The 18685-nt window shown below is 40.1% G+C and overlaps 3 protein-coding genes across 3 annotated transcripts; 1 reads left to right on the forward strand and 2 right to left on the reverse strand.

Annotated features, from left to right (window-relative positions):
* The first annotated feature begins 5335 nt into the window (after positions 1 to 5335).
* si:ch211-217g15.3 (uncharacterized protein LOC368914 homolog) lies at positions 5336 to 7353 on the forward strand. The gene is made up of 4 exons (XM_061039669.1): positions 5336 to 5476; positions 5593 to 5656; positions 6313 to 6350; positions 6449 to 7353. Exons 1-4 carry the CDS (start codon positions 5469 to 5471, stop codon positions 7029 to 7031), a joined length of 693 nt encoding a protein of 230 aa, XP_060895652.1. The 5' UTR covers positions 5336 to 5468; the 3' UTR covers positions 7032 to 7353.
* Positions 7177 to 9186, reverse strand: fuom (fucose mutarotase). The gene is made up of 6 exons (XM_061039670.1): positions 9037 to 9186; positions 8407 to 8475; positions 8245 to 8315; positions 8050 to 8151; positions 7871 to 7944; positions 7177 to 7547 (listed from the first exon to the last, which is right to left on the reverse strand). Exons 1-6 carry the CDS (start codon positions 9119 to 9121, stop codon positions 7481 to 7483), a joined length of 468 nt encoding a protein of 155 aa, XP_060895653.1. The 5' UTR covers positions 9122 to 9186; the 3' UTR covers positions 7177 to 7480.
* A 3259-nt stretch (positions 9187 to 12445) lies between these two features.
* On the reverse strand, positions 12446 to 17694 carry echs1 (enoyl CoA hydratase, short chain, 1, mitochondrial). The gene is made up of 8 exons (XM_061039685.1): positions 17522 to 17694; positions 15819 to 16016; positions 15607 to 15734; positions 14408 to 14507; positions 14212 to 14316; positions 13183 to 13302; positions 13028 to 13095; positions 12446 to 12919 (listed from the first exon to the last, which is right to left on the reverse strand). The coding sequence occupies exons 1-8, from the start codon at positions 17610 to 17612 to the stop codon at positions 12854 to 12856; spliced, it is 876 nt and encodes a 291-aa protein (XP_060895668.1). The 5' UTR covers positions 17613 to 17694; the 3' UTR covers positions 12446 to 12853.
* Between the last annotated feature and the right edge of the window lie 991 nt (positions 17695 to 18685).

Below are 18685 nucleotides of genomic sequence, written 5' to 3' on the forward strand. Positions count from 1 at the left end.
CAGGAAGAGGGGAACATATTTACTCACACACTTGGCATGCTCAGAGCCAGCCTCTGATGGAACACTCTGTTCTCACCACACATCAAGATGAAATTACCCTCACGTTACCTGCAGTCAGTTTTGAGGCGTAAGGAGGCTCATTAGGGAATATTCCACCGTGTCTCGTGCTTCTTTGGCTTCAAGGCATCACAATTACACTACATTAACTTTTTCCACACCACAGTTGGAGGTAGAACTTAAATGGGCCATATATCATCCCAGTAAGATATGATATCTATTACTTTTTTTAATGCATGCCAGTGATCGTTTTTTTATGTTGATGAAGCATTTTTACGACTGCAAATTAATTGAGGGCTTTTACTGTATAATTAAAATGTGACTGTTTTAACCAAAGAGACAAAAGTGCAAGTAGCTACAAAATGAAACACTGGTTGACATAAAAAAAAAAATGGGGGGGAGGGGGAGGGTCTGCTTTTTAAGAATCAAATGAAAACAACACCACCACTTTAATTATCGGGCTGTGCAAAAAAAAAAAAAAATACAGCAAAGCACCGTGATTTTTTTCTCAAGATATTATACTGATTTTACTGCCCCACCACATGAATATCTGATATTAATTAAAAATATCCTTTTTGTTCCTTAAATGAGTCGACGCCTGTGAGCTAGTTCATGCAGACAACTCAGGCTGCACTGATTTCACATCTCTCCCTTCTGCTCTTTCATTGCCAGCTCTGACCTGCACCAGTACTCAGCCCCACCACCGCAGCATCCATAAAGACAGGAAAACAGTTGAGTCCATCCAAAGGCTATAAATTCCACCTGCCAGCGCCTCATAAAGTCTATAAGTTTTGTCTCATTTGTTGTGTATAAAAATGACAATTGGCCGTATAAATGTATTTTCTATCAGCTTTTTTCTGTCACCCACTTATTCTTTGAAAACCTTTAAAGTACCCACACAGGTAACTTAAACCTACCAGTGTTGCTCTGAAAAAAAAACAGCAGTTTCTATCTTTTTTTTAGTCGTAGTACTACTGCTTTTGAAACCTTCCAACACTTCATCACCTTCGTGGAGTGACGGAGACAAAATGCAGTCTAATGGAGAGTGGCTCATTTGCTGCGTAAACCACAGAGGAGTTTGTTTTCCTGTAAGCCTGTGGGACCATCAGACGTTCAGGGAGGAGAGTCTTGTGGTTGATCTGTGGTGGAAGCTGCTCGGCCTCAGAGCGTCACATGAAAGACGATTTTCCTGATGTGTTCGGGACACACTGGGGGCTGGATCGGTGGAAGTGTACGCGCACTTTATCCGTCAAAGCTCACTTTCAAGGCCCTGGAACAGTGAGCCCATGCTTCCCAAGGTTGTGGTTTCTGGGATCCAGACAGAGCACTTTACATGAAGGCTCCAATTCACCAGCCTCAATGTCAGTGTAGCAGCCATGTTTGATACCTGAAATGTTTCAAGTTTTCTTCAAAACTACAATTTAACTATAAGGAGTACATTGGGATATTTAGGAATATGCTGGTTAGCTTTATCGCTTTGACTAACATGGGAGGATTGAACCCACTCTCAGGCCTGTCCAATAATAAAAACATAGTGCAGAAAACAACTGGTTAGCTTAGCAGAGCATAACGACTGAGCAGGTAACAACATCAGCTAACCAGAGCCTCTAAAGCTCACATATTAACATTCTATAATTCACTCAGCAGACGCTTTTATCCAAAGCGACGTACATCAGAGAGTAAGAACAACACAAGCAAGGATCTAGAAAAAAGAGAACAATGTCAGTAAGAGCAAACGATCAGCTTTGAGTCTGATTGGACACACAGGTGCTGACAGGAAGTGACCAGAGGCAAAGCACAACATTGAGGGCAGTTCTTGAGAGCTCTAATCAGTATAGAAACCATCTTATAAGTCGTCGTTATCAAACAAAAACCATCGTCATTACCATCATCATCATCAATAATATGGAGACCATCATCATTAAGTTAGTAGGTATTCATGAAAGAGCTGGGTCTTTAGCTTTTTCTTAAAGGTGCAGAGGGACTCTGCAGATCCAATGGAGTTTGGAAGTTCATTCCACCACCGGGGGGCGACAGAGGAGAAGAGTCTAGTCAGAGACTTAGGACCCTGTTGTGAAGGTTGGATCAGACGCCACGTCAGGGCGGGAGGGGGAGTGTAGACCTGGATGAGTTAAAGTAAGGAGGAGACGTTTTTGTCGCTGTTTTGTAAGCGAGCAGCAGAGTTTTAGATTTGATGCGAGCAGTAACTGGGAGCCAGTGTGAGGAGATGAACAGCGGAGTGACATGTGCTCTTTTATATATAAAAGTTGGATGAAACCCACGTTACTCTTCTAATATATATTTCATTCTGTTGTCAATAAAGACAGTGACTCATAAAACCAAAACAAAATGGTACCAGACTGTAAACATGTTAATTCCTGCTGTCAAAACAGACATTTTAATATCGGGTTTGTAAGGGACTTCTGGGTCTTTTGGAGCCAGCACCCACAAGGAACTGCAGCTTTTTGCACTTCTGTTTTGGCTTCATTCAGAGGTTGCCGATTGGTATTTAAAGTGAGTCACAGTTGAAAGTTCACTTGCGCTCTAAGCAGCATTTTAAGCTTTAGTTGCTACAAGTATTAAGAAGGGAAAAAAAGTTGGTAGCGTACTGGAACATCTCTTCCCAATACAGAAGTGAAAGCTGAAATAAGCAGTCACTTGTTGAATACATTTCTATCTTACAGATGTCTGGCTTTTGCTTTTTTTTTTTTTTTTCGGAGAGCATTTTTAGTGTAGAAGACAGTAGGCCACTCAGTGACCTGGGGGTGGGGCTGGTCGAGGGGTAACCCTGAACTCGTACATATGGATCTGATAGAGAGGACAGGCAGACGCGGTGGAGCCATCCTTTAAACAGAGCAGGAAGTGTGGTGTTGCTGTCTGCTCCTGTTCTACTGTACCATGTGTGTGTATGTGTGCTGAATCCTGTTGTTATGAGACATTGTTAGCTTAGCCCATATGTTGACCCTCCCACTGCTGTATGAACAGAGGAGAGGAGAGGAGGGGAGAGGAGGGGAGAGGAGAGAGGAGGAGAGGGGAGGAGAGGAGAGGAGGAGAGAGGAGGGGAGAGGAGAGGAGGGGAGAGGAGAGGAGAGGAGGGGAGAGGAGTGGAGAGGAGAGGGGAGAGGAGAGGAGAGGAGAGGAGAGGGGAGGAGAGGAGAGGGGAGGAGAGGAGGGGAGAGGAGAGAGGAGGAGAAGAGAGGAGAGGAGGGGAGAGGAGAGAGGAGGAGAAGAGAGGAGAGGAGGGGAGAGGAGAGAGGAGGAGAAGAGAGGAGAAGAGAGGAGAGGAGAGGAGGAGAGGAGAGGAGGAGAGGAGAGGAGGAGAAGAGAGGAGAGGAGAGGAGAGGAGGAGCTGATTCACAGCAGCTTGATGGAGGGGGACCCCAGACACTGAGCGATAATCATATGGCATTAATTGTATAAATGTTATTTCACATCTGTTTAAATAATTCTGACTTCATTAACAAAGTCTCAGAGGGAAAGTTTTCTTTTCTCTGTCAGATACAAAGAGAGTTATTTTGTACATTAAACACAAAGGAGCTGTTTTATTTTTGAAACAACAGAGTTACGGGGGGGGGGGGGGGGTACAGGAAGTTTTGAACATATATAAGAGCTGACACTCGGTGAAGTTGCTTCTGGTGCCTGGCACTGAGATCACAGGCCGATCATCTGCCTCCAATCGGTCCTCGTGAGTGAATGTGTGTGTGTGTGTGTGGAGGTAATTAGTCTCTTTAAATGATTGAAGCTGTGCGCAGCGAGCAGCCTGTCTGCGTCTGACAAAGTTCCTGTGACAGTAAGCCGGGCACGTTGAGTTATTGTTGTGTCACAGTTCATATTTACATACACAAGACCTGATGTGTGAAACAACTTAAGATAGTTTACATTTTGATGCACAACATGTCACTTCTTTACATAAATACATAATATGATGCCATGAAGCAGAAATTTGAAAGCTATATGTTCAGCAGAATCATGTTCATAGCAACATACATCACATCAGTCTGACAGGTGTTGATGAAGTGATTGTGATTCTAAAATATAATATAGAGTTTCCCTGGAAAGTGTTGCCTGCAGGGGCGCCTGTAGTCTAGCGGTTAGTGCGCTTGCACCATGTAAAGAGGCTCGAGTGTGAGCGGCCCAGGCTCGAATCCGACCTGTGGCTCCTTTCCTGAATGTTGTTCCCCACTCTCTCTCTCTCTCTCTGTTGTCGCTCTCTTTCTCTCTCTCTCTTTCTCTCTCGTCTCTCTCACTCTCTCTCTCTCTCGTCCCTCTCTCTCTCCTCTCGCTCTCTCTCTCTCTCTTTTTCTCTCTCGCTCTCTCTCGTCCCTCTCTCTCTCCTCCCGCTCTCTCTCTTTTGTCTCTCTCTTTTTCTCTCTCTCTCGTCTCTCTCTCTGTTGTCGCTCTCTTGTCGCTCTCTTGTCGCTCTATCGTCTCTTTCTCTCTCGTCTCTCTCGCTCTCTCTCTCTTGTCCCTCTCTCTCTCGCTCCTCTCTCTCTCTCTCTTTTTTTCTCTCTCTCGTCCCTCTCTCTCTCCTCTCACTCTCTCTCTTTTGTCTCTCTCTTTTTCTCTCTCGTCTCTCTCGTCTCTCTCTCTCTCCTCTCTCTCTCGCTCTCTCTTTTTCTCTCTCTCTCGTCTCTCTCCTCTCTCTCTCGCTCTCTCTCTTTTTCTCTCTCTCTCGTCTCTCTCTCTCTCTCTCTCTCTGGTATCCTACTCTATCCACTGTCCTCTAAAATAAAAAATAAAAGGCATAACAGGGTGTAAGCTGCTTATTTATAACTGGGTTTGAAAACGAGTTAAATTGTATTAGTTTTGTTTGTTTTCATCAATTTGACATAAAAAGAGCCAACTCACTTTTCACTTTTCACTTATCACAATGTCATAGCTCTGAGATCCATATTGTGTAATAGTCAAACTTAATTGAGATTGCACTGTAGTTATGGACGCACAGGTAATAGGAAAAGCCCTTTTAAACGTGTACTGCATGTTAAAGTTTGAGTCATGATTAAATATCTCACACTCAGCTCTAAGGTCAAAGGTCGTCATAACATCAGGTTTAATCCCCACAGACGGAGTTGTCAGATGTATTTTGGCCACATCACGTGCAGTATAATAAAGCACATTCACACTTATTACACCAGACAACAGAATGCAGTTTTACCTGCTCACTGGATTAAGACACATACATGTACACTGTTACTAAAGTAGTGAATTACTTTTTTTAAATCAAAAACATTTTGTTGTGTGCAGCACAACACGGACCAGACGTGGATGATTACAGCTGACGTTTCTGTTTCCGTGGATACAAAGGTCGAGAAAATACGACTGTTTATTGCCGGGACTTTGGTCTTTAATTTCCACCACGAGTTAAAGATTTCCCATCGTTCAGATACAAAGCTGAGCTGAAAGCCGACACCATGTTCAGGTGAGAGATTTGTTTTTTTACCTGGTTTTATTTTCTACCTGTATACATACATGTTTGTTTCTTTCCCTGGATAATGATCTTTTCTCGACAGTAATCCTGAGTCTTTTCACTCGCAGGTTTTCTTTAATCGTCGGTGTTTCTCTGATTATCTGCGTCACGTCAAAGCCATATAAACCCTGGGTATGTATGAGTTCCTTTGTATGCTTTTCTCCACAAACTGAAGACTTTTTATTTTTGTATTAAAGGGAAATTTTGAATTTTGAATTCCTCAGTTGAAAAAGTATGAGTGTACCTGCATTTCAATTCACAGACAGAATGAACACAGAAACATATAAATAAAAAAATTGGGATGTTTGATATTGATGTTTCAGCCTGGCTCTTTAATAAGGCTCTAGTAGCATTAGCCTGAAAGTAAGCTTTCACCTAGATGCTACACGGTTTGAACTGTGAAGAATAAGAAAAGTAAAAAAGGAAACTAAATACAAAGTTCAACAATTCTGGACATGGATATATAATAATATATGTGACATTGCAGAGACCCAAAAATTCCATTTACCCCCAGATTATTTATTGTAGGTGACCGATCAGTTCTGTTGGGAGGGGATAAACACATTAAAAGTTGGGTCCAAACTAGCATTATGATAGGCAGGCAGATTCTTCTTTTTGTTTTGCTTTTTGATTGTTTTTGGATTTTCTTGTCTGTTTGTTTTAAGTGTATGTTTGGTGGGTATTGTATGCCTATTTTGTCATGTTATGTTTTGAAAATGCATGTTCTCTTACTTGTATTTTTCTTACTAAGTATTTTCAGTCACATAATATTTCTGCTCTCTTCTCAGAATAAATTTACAGATGAAACATTCCAGCACAGCGTTATGTAAGTTGTCATTTCCTTCAGCTAAAATAAAAGTGAATCGTTCTCTCTTTCTCTGGAGGAAATGCAGTCTCAGAGTGCTCACATTTCTTTTATCTCAGGTCCGTAGATAAGGATGGAAAAATGTCCTGGGGAGTGGAAGTGGAGCCTCCGGAGAACATGGATGAGACTGACCATGACGTCGACCCAAGTATGAAGATCTGGAAGAGCATGACGGGCGGTGGAGAAGTCAAACAGCACCTGAAGGCGGAGGAAGACTTGGACGACCTGTACCACCCCTCGATGGCCGATCTCCTCAGGGTTCAAATCCAAAACGTGGACACCCTCCCTGCGGACATCCCGGCGCATTTCATGCAGGCGGAGGAGGATAAAGACGACGTCCAGCACCCTGATTTTGAGGTGCTCCCTGTGGAACCTGAGCAGGATTGGGATGCAGTCTACTACAAAGCACGGGAGGAGCTGGCTGGATATTTGGCCCCCCTCGTGGCTGAACACCAGGCTGGTGCTGAGGTGCCTGCGTTATACTCTGAACCAGAGGAGGACATGGACGACCTGTACCACAAAGACTTCCTGCAGCCGGTCCCTCGCCAAGATGACGCTCCAGCCGCAGCTCTGGTTGATCTGCCGTTTCAGGGGAAGCACAGTGAACCAGAGGAAGACCTGGATGATATTTACCACCGGTAATCCTTCAACAACAGCCAGGTGTACGTCTCATTATAGATCAGATCATATAAAACAAAAAAGGTAAATAATCACAAGTGTCATCTGACTCATCCAACTGTCACTCAAATGTATCTTCATGATAAAAATACTTAAACAAACACTCCTAAAGACTTCATTTGTTTTATTTATTTAAATGTATGTACAATGCAGAGGATGTTAATAAAACTGACAACAAATTTCTGCTTCATGTAACCTGTAAATTCTAAATGATCGTAAATATTTACAGTATTACTTACAACAACAAATGTTTTTAATTCAGAGCTTCACCTGAAAAATGTACAAAGATAAAAAAAAATATTTCGCCTAAAAATCACCTGTCGCTGATTTTCACAAGAAGGAATTAAAGCTGTGATTGAAATGAATATTGCAACATCATTACTTTAAACGTGTAGCGTCTCAGTGTCTGTGCATCACTCCAGCCGCTCTGCAGGAATCACCCCCTTCTTCAGTATCAGGTTCCCGTACAGAGCTGTTTCCCTGCGAGGACAGAGCAGAGGGAACATCGGAAAGGGAGGAATATTTACGTTTCCCTTGCTGGTTTTCAATGACATGTTTGAACTGAAATCTAAATTGTAATCCAGTCTGATTATCAAGCAGAGAAACACGGTTATTTACCGCAAAAAAAAACACCCATTTTCATCATTTTACGACTTGATGTGATGTTTGCTTATTTCTAGAAATCTTTTTTCAAGTGATGCATTTGAAAACAATTTTCAAACACACACACACACACACACACACACACACACACACACACACACACACACAAATCAACAATTAAAAGCAAAGAAAGCACATACCCTGTTGCCACAACAGCGTAGGCTTTCTTGGCTCGTTCATAGAAAGCAAACCTTTCTATCTTTTCAAGAGATGTCTGAGTGTAAACAGAAATCCACAAGCAAACTGTCAAACATAAAGGTATTTTGAGTTACAGAAATCTTGTTTTATTGTTTGAAACTGGGTTTTTTTTTTTTATTACCAGAGGCTCAGCATCCCTAATAAGGTCAATGTAAGTGTCCCACACAATAGGGGCAGTAAAACCCCTCTCTTTGTCACTGTCCACCAGATCCATGACTGCAGCCTGTGGAGACACATCAGCACATGGTTAACAACTGATACCAAAAAAAGATGAATGAAAATGAAAGGACCGTATGGACAACTAAATGATTTGTACCGCAGAGCGGACATAGGTATCCAGGGGCAACAGCCTTAAAATGGCCTGTAAAAGCTGAGGGATTCCCAAACCTACAAGAAAATAAAATCAGGCAAAGTTGGAACAACAATCTGCAATAAAACAAATCTAAAAATGTTGTTTCCTGAAAATGTGTTTACATACCGTCAGCTCTAATCTCCTTTGGACCACAAGCACAAATGGAGGATGCTGGAAAGTTTGCATCAGCAAGAACTTAAAAAAAAAAAAAACATTATGAATGAGAATATGTTACGTTTCATTCATTTTCCAGTGAAGCTACAGGTTGATCATCCGGATTGATTCTTTTTTTTATGAGATCCCCATTAGCTTCTGTATTAAACTATGCTTCCTGGGGTCTCCAATCTTAAATGACAATGTTTCATTAGTTAGATTACATAAATACAAATCCATAACATTCAGACTCACACAGTGCAACAGAACACATGACGTAACCAATACAACACAATAAACAATACAAACTCAAAAACTGTCATACAGGAGCTTTATGAATATTATCTATATCTGCAAAAGTTGAGAAATAAAATATCCTACCTGACAGATCAAAATAACTGCATAGATAGCTCTAAATCCATGTCATGTCATCAAAAATATATATCATAAAAGGTGTTCTACACTGTCTGTCTGTCACACAGGTGTGAATATGAACCTGTAGTCTTTACCCTGCAGTGACTGTCTGTGCAAACATTGAATATTAGAACTGTCAACAATAACAACAGGATAAATTAAATTAAAGTGTGTGATTAAACTTCATACCCAGTTCATCCCCATGACCCATTTTAGCGAGAGTATACAGCAGTTCAGGTGACAGGATAGAGGGGATTCCTTTCAGGACGACCATTGCGGCGGATACACCGAAGAGAGTACAGGAAAGTATTCAAACCAAGCGAGAGCATTCTCTCCAACCTACTTCCGTTTTCGTTACGGTCTGCTTAATGTGCACGACGATCAAATCTGATTAGTAACAAAACGAGAAGACGTTTTGAGAATACGCATATTTATGTGCGGAAATCTCCTGTTTGTCCTTCAACACGTTTTCTTATTTTGAAGTTTCGGTCAGTGGGGAAGGACGTTTTTTTTTTTTTTTAGGTTAACTATCTTGTGTGAAACTTGGACGTCTTGGAGGACGTCACATGATTAGAAACCGCGCTCTGATTGGCTAGCAGGATGTTTCAACAGTTAACATTTGATTATGATTATTAAACCTACTGACTCCTCCTGGATTTTTTTTTTTTTTTTACAAAATAAGACGTTACCTTTCTCTTGTTGCCATTTTAATTATCTAGAAATGCATGAATGAAATAGATTTTTTTTTAAAAAGTAGAATAGAAAAAGTTGAAGCCCATATAGATCAGGTGAAGACAGAAGATTTTGTTAGTCTTTCAAGTGGCTCCTCAGCCAGGCAGCCAAATCAAACATCATATCAGGGAGAGAAGGTAGGACATCCCATGTGTTATTGGAATTTGAAACATGACATGTAAATATGTGGGAGGGGTGGGGGAGAATTGTGCGCTGATGTTTTTATGCTTTAATTAATGTGAATAAATAAGTGCATGTTTTTGTGATTATTTACAATTTTCAAAAATGTTCAGGCGCTTTTGTAAAAGTCATCAAGTGACTTTGAAGTATCCTGTAAAAAATGGACTTTGGTGTCATTAGTCCAGCAAACTTGCATAGTGGGTTATGCCTCGGCCTATGTTGTTCCTGACACCCTTGGGTGGGCATAATTCAAAGCAGACGCCGCTGAATGTGTTATTCTGGCACAGTCTCTGGTGCCAAGAATGTGAGATAATGAAAATATTTGTAAGATGAAAACCACTCCAGTGAAACTCTCAGCTGGATGGCTGAAAAATGCTGAGGAATCCTTTCCAAGACCGCAGATCCTGGTTGTGTAAAAAAAAAAAAGGCAGCAGATCTGCATATAAAAATGCTTTTATGGAAGTCAAGTCACCGTTTACAGCTGCAGGCTTTAGGGACTGTATAGTACATTTACAATCCTGTTACAGCTGCATTTAATAATACACATGAGAAAGATGTTTTTACTTTATTCCACGTTTTAACCTTCAGATATTTAAACATAGGCTATGTGTAGACTATAATATCCTCAACATTGATAAGTATCTTTCTTGTACTCACTAGTCTTCTACAAATTCTGCATGAAATAATCCACCCCATATATCACTTCAAAAATAGTTTATAGGGAACTTTTTTTTTTTACTGGAGTGAAGTTTCAAATTAAAAAAGGATTGCTTTCTTTTTCCATACATTACTTTTTAAGTTAAACAGATCCATGAGGAGATAAAAATTACCCTAATTGGATGCAGAAAAGTCCTGACTGAGTGTCACAGAGGCAGGGTAGTTTAAGAATATTTGAGGGGTTTTTGGAGAGGGGGGGGGGGGGGGGGGGGGGGCTGCTGGGCAGGAGAAAAGGCCCTCGCAGGAGCCAGGCCTGTCTGTCGGACTGAAAGCCCCCTTTCTCCCTCTCTGGACCCATGCTGCTCTGTCTTTATTTCAGCTTTTTTAAATGAGTTTATCACGCTATGAGGGTCCGCGCTGCCAGAATGTAACGTTTTGCCCCCTTTGTGCGTGCAGAGAGGCTCAATTGAGTCTACATTTATTATTTTGACCTTTCGGTAGCCTCAGAGAAGGAGCTTCTTTTCGCTGCCTCTCCGCAGACTTTTGTGCCTCCCCGCCGAGAGAGGAGACGAGTTTTCTTCTCTCCTCCTTTTTAAAGTTTTGTTCCAGGGGGCTGACAAGAAAAGCCAGCTCCAGGGGGAATATTGAATGAAAATAAAAATCAATTAGGCCATGGCCTTGTGGAGATATGGGGCGCCGCCGTGTGAAGATCAGAGAGAGAAAAAGGTGCCTCGCGATGATTGGAGCGGCACATGAAAGAGCACACTAACCAAATTTGTTCTGGTGTTTTCTTTGAAGTTAAAATTATGGTTTTCAGCCAATATGAGGAAAGTTTAACAGACTAAAGACCATCAAGCCGGTTTAGTGACTTAAGTCTAAGACTGAAGTTTATCTAAGTGCTTTCAGATAAACTTAAATCGTGCTGAAATAAAATCATTTTACCAATATCACAATCTAACCATTTGATTATTAATTTTTAATTAAGCTCTACGAATAACTGAGATTTTTTTTTTTGCCTAAATCAAAGTAAACATGAGAAGTCAGATTTCCTTTGTTACACTTAAAGAGGGTTTTTTTATGTAATTAACAAACACTAAAACTACAAATGTGTGTTTTTCTGATTTATTTCTAACAATATTTTAAAGACTCCACCAGTTAGTTGTCATAAACTGAGTTAATCTGAATACAACCCTGTGCTTGTCAACGCAACAGATCTATTTAATTTATGGTCTGCATGTCAACTTTCTGCACCGATGTTTGTGTAACAACACGAGGGCGCCATCTAGTGGTGGTAAGTATACACTGGTTTGAGTGTAAGGTGAACTGAACCATCACTTATGTTCATTTGATCTGTTTTAGATTTTGGAGCATTTAAATTAATTTTAATTGTTCAAATAAATAATAACCATTTGAAAACAGACTTCAAACAGGCAAATCATGTGGAATTAAAATGTGTGATAAAGGAAGACTCAAACACCTTTTCTCCTTCTCTCTCTTCATCTGTATACATTTATTCAATTCGGCTGTGGATCAGTGGTTGAGTCGGTCGTCTATTAACATAAAGGCTGAGATTTTGTTGCCCAGCTCCTGCAGGCACATGGCGAAGTGTCCTCGGGCAAGACACTGAACCCCAAATTGCTCCAGCCTCTATACGTCAGCAACGTGTGAATGTTTTTATAAATGAGATAACTGACTACATAGCATCCTCTGCCTTTAGTGTGTTAATGTGATGAGTAGTCAGAAGAGTTGAAAAGTGCCATACAAGTGGATCTACCTGACTCCTAAAGCTGAAATTATCTCTAATATCTAAAGAACATTTCAGCTTTTTATATATTTCAGTAACTATCAATGTTGGTTTTGCTTTCAGAAGTCTTCATCCTCCGTTGTTACCGCCAGTATATCTCCCTGTCTTGTAGCAGATGACTGTCCTGACCTGCTCTAAAGTTTAGTGTTTTGAGGTCCCTTTAGTTATTTTAAGTAATATTGTTGATTGATTAAGCAGTATCTTAACAAACACAGCAGACAAGACTTCTTATTTTAGTTCATGTTCCAGCTGCACAACTGAAAACCACTCTGGAGCTTTATTTGTAAAATGTCCACACAAAGTATTTGCCTACTAAAGTGCCGACCTGTTAAGAAAATGAAAATGAGAAGGCAAAGTCCGTACAAATCATCATTACTGATTCCTCTGATTCCACACACAGCGATCCAAGGTTTACACACATGAATCCACTCCTGCACATACACTGCATTTCATTTTAACACAGACCCTCTGCAGGCAGGGCGTCACGGTGACAAGGCACTCACTCAGTGCCGAATCCTAATTCAAACATATTGCATGTTCCACTACAGTCAGAATTTCTTGCATCATTCGACGTATTGCGGTTAAGGAAATGACCCACTGATATCATCTTTGTGTTCTTGTAGAGCTCTTTTTTTAATTGTCCTGGAAACTGGCTTTTCTCTTCTCCACAAATGCCGTCATGCCTTCTTTACGATCGTCCTGCAGGGATAAAAACACAGACACGTCATGACTGGACTGTGGAGATCAGAGTCGAAACCCCCCCCCCCCCCCCCCCTCACTTGCTCTAGGATGGACTCCAAGACTCACCGTGGCAAAGGTGGCGTGGAATAAACGCTTTTCCAAACGGTTACCCTCAGCCAAGGTCAGTTCAAAAGCTGTGATCACACAAAGGAACAAGTCAGAAACACATAAAAACTTATTGATATAGTAGATTTAAAAGTTTTTGTAATCAGAACACCGACCTGCATTTACAGCCTCTTTAGCCATAGCAGACACCAGCTTCGAGTTTGCAGCCATTTTCTCACCACATTTCACAGCTTCAGGCACCAACTGGTCCACGGGAAAAATTTTACTCACCAAACCTGGGAAACAAAATATTCTGAGTCAACTATATATATATAAAAAAGTATGAATTTAAGAGACACACGTCCACATTTTTATGAAAATAAATAGAGCTGATTACAGAGTGTCTCCTGTTCTAGATATATTATGAGTTATATATCATTTTTTTAAAGATTTTATTTAGGTTATTTGTCAAGTGGCTCCCAAATTACTAATCCAGTTTAGGGCCTGACTGATATGAGATTTTTCAGGCCAATATCGATAATGGGGAGAAAAATAATCAGATAACTATTAATCAGCCGATATCTTTCTTTGTAGAGATAGATACACACACATGTTGTGTTAGTCCCTCAAATGCAGATATCAAACATTTGTGGGAATATATATTTAATGAAGACAAGATGGTCATTAAACTGGAAAGTTACTGCGCATGTACATTCATCACCGCTCGACACTGGAGAGTGATAATGCTTTTTGTAATCCATACAGCAACCTCCACTGATAGACAGAGAACTGCCAGTGTAATACAATGAAACTGAAATGAAATGCTATGTGACTGGTATATAAATCTACAAATATCAGCACATATCTGCAATAAAATCTGCCAATACAATCACTGGACATGTTGATATCGGCCGATATGATCGTCTTGCCGATTGATCGGTTGGGCTCTGATCGAGTGACTTCCAGAGAGTCAGAGATTCAATCTGATGGAAAAACTGAAATACCTTCTTTCAGCTTCACACATAAACATTAAAGGAACAAAATGTAAGACGTCTACTGAATTAATTCATAAACTGACCTTACTATATGATCAGACATTAAGAAGAAGAAGAAGAAGAGATGACGTCAGAATAGAAAAGCTCAAGTTGAGTACAAATATTTAAAACTGGACTTAAGTACCAACACTTTTCAAACTCCGCTGTTACCTGACTGTTTGGCGTCCTGTGCGTTTATCTTGTCTCCTGTGAGAACCAGCTCCATAGCCAGAGACTTTCCGACAGCACGCGTCAGCCTCTGGGTGCCTCCAGAGCCTGCACAGAGACGGACGTCATCAACAGTCTGATCAAATGTGCAATAGGAAGTCTGAACTGAAAAGAAAAGAGCTTTTTTTTTTTTTTTTACCAGGAATGGTCCCCAGCAGGATCTCTGGTTGTCCAAATTGCGCCTTCTCTCCAGCATAGATGATGTCACACATCATGGCCAGCTCACAGCCTCCGCCCAGCTATACAGCAGAAAGACACAGAAAAAAAGCCGTTTTACTTAAGCCCCTCCTCTGATCTCACAAATCACTGACTCATGCCCAAACATTTTGTGCATCCCCAACTGATCAAATATTTTTTATGTATAGAGTTAAAGCTATATTATTGGTTTAAAGGTGTGAACATCCCTGTGTTTTTAATCTGGAGCTTTGTCCTTGGCCTCTTGTTACCGTTTGTTTACAGAATACCCGACACAGATTGTTATTACATGAGCGTGAGATAATGACTTAAAGTAAAGGGAAGAGCTTTAGTTCATATATGCATGAATGGGCATCGCTTAGACTCGATGTAGTTTTGCCTCGGTTGATGTTCTGTTGGTGCATCGACTTAGAATCCTTCATTAAGACTGCTCTCAGCTAAAACCAACTCAGGAGATAAGACACATCTGAGTTCAGCCCTGAATATAAAGGGAAGATGTTTAATTCACATTTGGAATCTATGCAGAAATTAAGTCTTAAATCTTGAGTAAAAACACGGGTTGCAGACTTGAATAAAGACACTCAGCGGTAGTTTATCATCTCTGTTAACTTTCTGGTTTTGCGTTCGAATCCTACACATTACCTCAAACACTTTCAGTTTGAGATTCACTGTTTTCTTCTGGCTAGACATTTTTCTTTTCTTGTTTTGTTCTTACTCATTTCCATGTGTTTTAATTTGTATATTTTTTTATCCTTATTTTGTGTAAATCAAACTACATACAGTACCATCCCCCCCTCAATTATAAAATAAATAATCCTGGGGGGGGGGGGGGGGGGCAGGGCCTTCTCCATTGCCGCTCCCACTCTCTGGAAGTCTCTCCCTAAAAACATCAGAGACTCCCCCACACTCACTTCCTTCAAGAAATCCCTAAAAACTCACATTTTCATCACCGCCTACAACCACTGACTCTCATCCTCTCCCCTTTACAAAACTTCTATGTTGTATTGTTCTCTTAGTTTTTGCTTTGATTTTTGTTGTTTCCCGTCAAAGCGTCTTTGAGTATTTAGAAAAGCGCTATATAAATCTAATTTATTATTATGATTAAGTATCAGTAATACAAAAGAAAAGAAAAAGGACACTCACAGCGAATCCATTGACAGCTGCAATCACAGGCTTCTTCACTGTGGACACTCTGTTCCAGTGAGCCAGGAAGTTTCCACCGTAACACTCCTGGAAGGTTCGATTCTGCATCTCCTTAATGTCCGCGCCCGCTGGGGAACACAAAAACCTCACACGTCACATTACTTCATACCCTCTACTCCTCGCTAAAAAGAAAAACTTCTCCATCAAACTACCTGCAAACGCTCTGTCGCTTCCTGTGATGACGATCGCTCCGACGTCCCCGTCAGCTTCGAAGGCGTCCAGGGCCTGACCCACCTCCCTCATCAGATCGTCACACAGGGCGTTAAGAGCCTTCGGCCGGTTCAGCTGGATGAAACCCACGTTACTCTTCTCACCTCGCTTTTCCACCAAAATATACTCGTACTGACCTCCTGCACGGAGAGAAAAAACCAAAGAGGTGGCTCTGAGTGTTGAGGGTTTCTGCAGGAGAGTTTAAGACTAAAACTGCAACGATAAGCAATTAATCCATTCAAAGAAAATAAATCAATTAATATGATAACAGATTCATCATGTCAATAACTAAATGGTTTATCATAAAAATAACAAGCTTACATATTGATAGTTAAATAAACATCACGTGCAGTTCTCGTTTAGACTTAACAGATCTTTTCAATCCCATAAAATGTGATAAAAAACGTGTTTAAATATCATACTGACCGAACTTTTATACAGTTCAGTCTTAAAAACCAGGTGATGAGTCATCATCTCTGTTGAGCCGTCTTATCCTCATATCACACGACAAAATGAAGTCAAGGTTAATCATTTCAGAAAGGGTGAAAGGTCAACTTTAACAGCCTGTGTGTCAAGGCCTTACTGAGACATCTGAGGCCTCTGACACCCGAGCAAAGATACAGAACCGAGACTCCTTCTTTACTCTAAGAAAATCAGGTTTTTTGGTGTTTCAAGTTCTAAGTAAAAATCTAACCAACCTCAAAAAACTATTACTCCAAGCTTGGACAAATAGTTTTTCATGTACAAGCATAAACATCTGTCTCAGGAAAACTTGAATTTAACTTAAGTGACACCTTGAGGAGAGGATTTATTGACATTAGGTCAGCCGCTCTGTTGATTAAAGACAGCATGGGCTTTTGATTGAGCAATGTTTTCACAGAACTACATAAACACATTTTCAATCACACTTCTCACTGTCAAGGAAATAATTAACTTAACTTGATCATTTTAAAATAAAAACCTTTTTAAGAGGCGCAGCTGTAATGTTTTCATTTTAGTGATGTCTTGAGGTTATCACTGCAAGCTTCAAGAAAGAACACCTGTGTGTGTGTGTGTGTGTGTGTGTGTGTGTGTGTGTGTGTGTGTGTGTGTGTGTGTGTGTGTGTGTGTGTGTGTGTGTGTACTTTATTTGACCAGAGCTGATCCTCATGTCAACAACTTGTCATGAAACTACCTTCCATCTAATTTCAGCACAACAGTAAACAAATTGTATATTTAGAGAGAGTATAAGGAACACAGGAAGTTAATTTAATTTAATAAATATTAATTATTGAGCTGTGGAAAAGGATTAAATAAGTTTTATACTTCTTCCTTTTCAGGCATATCAATTGAATATATGTAATTAGCTTTTTCTTTTTTTGTGAAATAATTTGAACATTGTTTTTTTGTTTATTGTATTTTCATGCTTTTCATTTTGTTTTGTATTTTTTATATGTTTGATTTTATTTGATACTTTTATTATTTTATTTGACGTTTTGAGGTGAACAAAGCTCATGTATGACGTAATGTCATAAAATAAACTACATAAAATAACAGTCTACCTGCTTCACCTGCGTCGCACATTCAGTGACGCAGGTTTCATGACATTGTAGCATAGCTGTGAGCTGGTGCAGAAACTGAACCTGAGCCGTTTGTTAAAACACACCTGAGCTGTAGAGACGAGCAGCAGACAGGACGGCCGGCGCTGCTCTGGAGTTCTTCAGGAGCAAAGCTGCGTTTCTGCAGAGGAAAGCCATGACGACAGAAAGAGGAGAAGAAGAAGAAGAAGGACTGCTGTCAGTGAACTTGCTCCAAGATCGCTTGCAACTCCTTCCTGTTCAGTCTTCTTCGTTGGTGTTTTCCATGAGGAGAAATGTTTGGGTGACTTGCATTAGCGCCACCTGGTGGATGCGGAGTGCACATGAGCGTGTAATTAGATTTGTCTAGTTTTTATTCTTTTCATTCTGATGCTTCAGTTATTTATTTTATTTTAACTAACACCTGCGTTCAAAGAGCACATTCATTGTGTACTCGAGTGTTTATTATTTAAAGATTAGGTCTACATAAATCCATTATCTGTTTCGAATTTTAATATTTATTTAACATACATTTTCTGTTTGAGGACGTCCACTGAGAACTGAACTCAAAATAAAAAGATTAATATTAATATGTATTTAAATGAACAACCACCAGATCAAACAGAGAAATAAGGCAAAACACAACATAACATTAACCTAATTAATACAGGCTATATTATTAGGATTATCATCTAACTGAACAGGATAACATCTTCAGTACAATGTTTATTTTTAGATTTTTTTTTAAACGGATGAACCAATACACATATTTAATCAAATGCAACAACAAAAATACCCATGTTCGATTATTAATTAAATTATTTAACAATTGTCCTTTACATGTAGATTTATTTTTGTACATAAAGCATTAAACCTACATTGTAATATTCATCAGAAGAGAAAAGAGAAACCTGTCATGTTAAACATTGTATCATCATAATAACCTGATCACAAAACGTGTGAAGGAGGTGGACAAATAAATCAGTCAGTGCATCTCTAATAATATATATATAAATAGATTTTAATAAGATTTGGACTGACAGCGGCTCATAAGAGAGACTGTTCGTGAGCGCGCTGCGCGTTCTCGTGGACATCTCTGTGAACGAGCCTACATCGTCTGTGATTATTCCCTTTTATCACCTCTCCTCCTGAAAAGACATTAGACAAGGATAAACCCAGACGGTTATAAGGTAAGCATCACCCATCAGATATGCTGATGAACACGATCGTGAGTGTTTATTCATACAGTATTT

This window comes from Labrus mixtus, chromosome 6, assembly GCF_963584025.1.
Source record: "Labrus mixtus chromosome 6, fLabMix1.1, whole genome shotgun sequence".
Lineage (NCBI taxonomy): Eukaryota > Metazoa > Chordata > Actinopteri > Labriformes > Labridae > Labrus > Labrus mixtus.

What these genes read in the sequence shown, in the direction of transcription:
- si:ch211-217g15.3 (XM_061039669.1), top strand. An exon ending in CAAAGCCATATAAACCCTGG is followed by an intron (nt 5,657 to 6,312) that starts GTATGTATGAGT and finishes CTCTCTTCTCAG; the next exon opens with AATAAATTTACAGATGAAAC. An exon ending in ACATTCCAGCACAGCGTTAT is followed by an intron (nt 6,351 to 6,448) that starts GTAAGTTGTCAT and finishes CTTTTATCTCAG; the next exon opens with GTCCGTAGATAAGGATGGAA.
- fuom (XM_061039670.1), bottom strand. Translation starts at nt 9,121, where the DNA reads ATGGTCGTCCTGAAAGGAATCCCCTCTATCCTGTCACCTGAACTGCTG. An exon ending in ATACCTATGTCCGCTCTGCG is followed by an intron (nt 8,152 to 8,244) that starts GTACAAATCATT and finishes GTGTCTCCACAG; the next exon opens with GCTGCAGTCATGGATCTGGT. An exon ending in TACGCTGTTGTGGCAACAGG is followed by an intron (nt 7,548 to 7,870) that starts GTATGTGCTTTC and finishes CTGTCCTCGCAG; the next exon opens with GGAAACAGCTCTGTACGGGA.
- echs1 (XM_061039685.1), bottom strand. Translation starts at nt 17,612, where the DNA reads ATGGCTTTCCTCTGCAGAAACGCAGCTTTGCTCCTGAAGAACTCCAGA. An exon ending in TGCTCGTCTCTACAGCTCAG is followed by an intron (nt 16,017 to 17,521) that starts GTGTGTTTTAAC and finishes CTCTCCGTGCAG; the next exon opens with GAGGTCAGTACGAGTATATT. An exon ending in AAGCGACAGAGCGTTTGCAG is followed by an intron (nt 15,735 to 15,818) that starts GTAGTTTGATGG and finishes TGTGTTCCCCAG; the next exon opens with CGGGCGCGGACATTAAGGAG.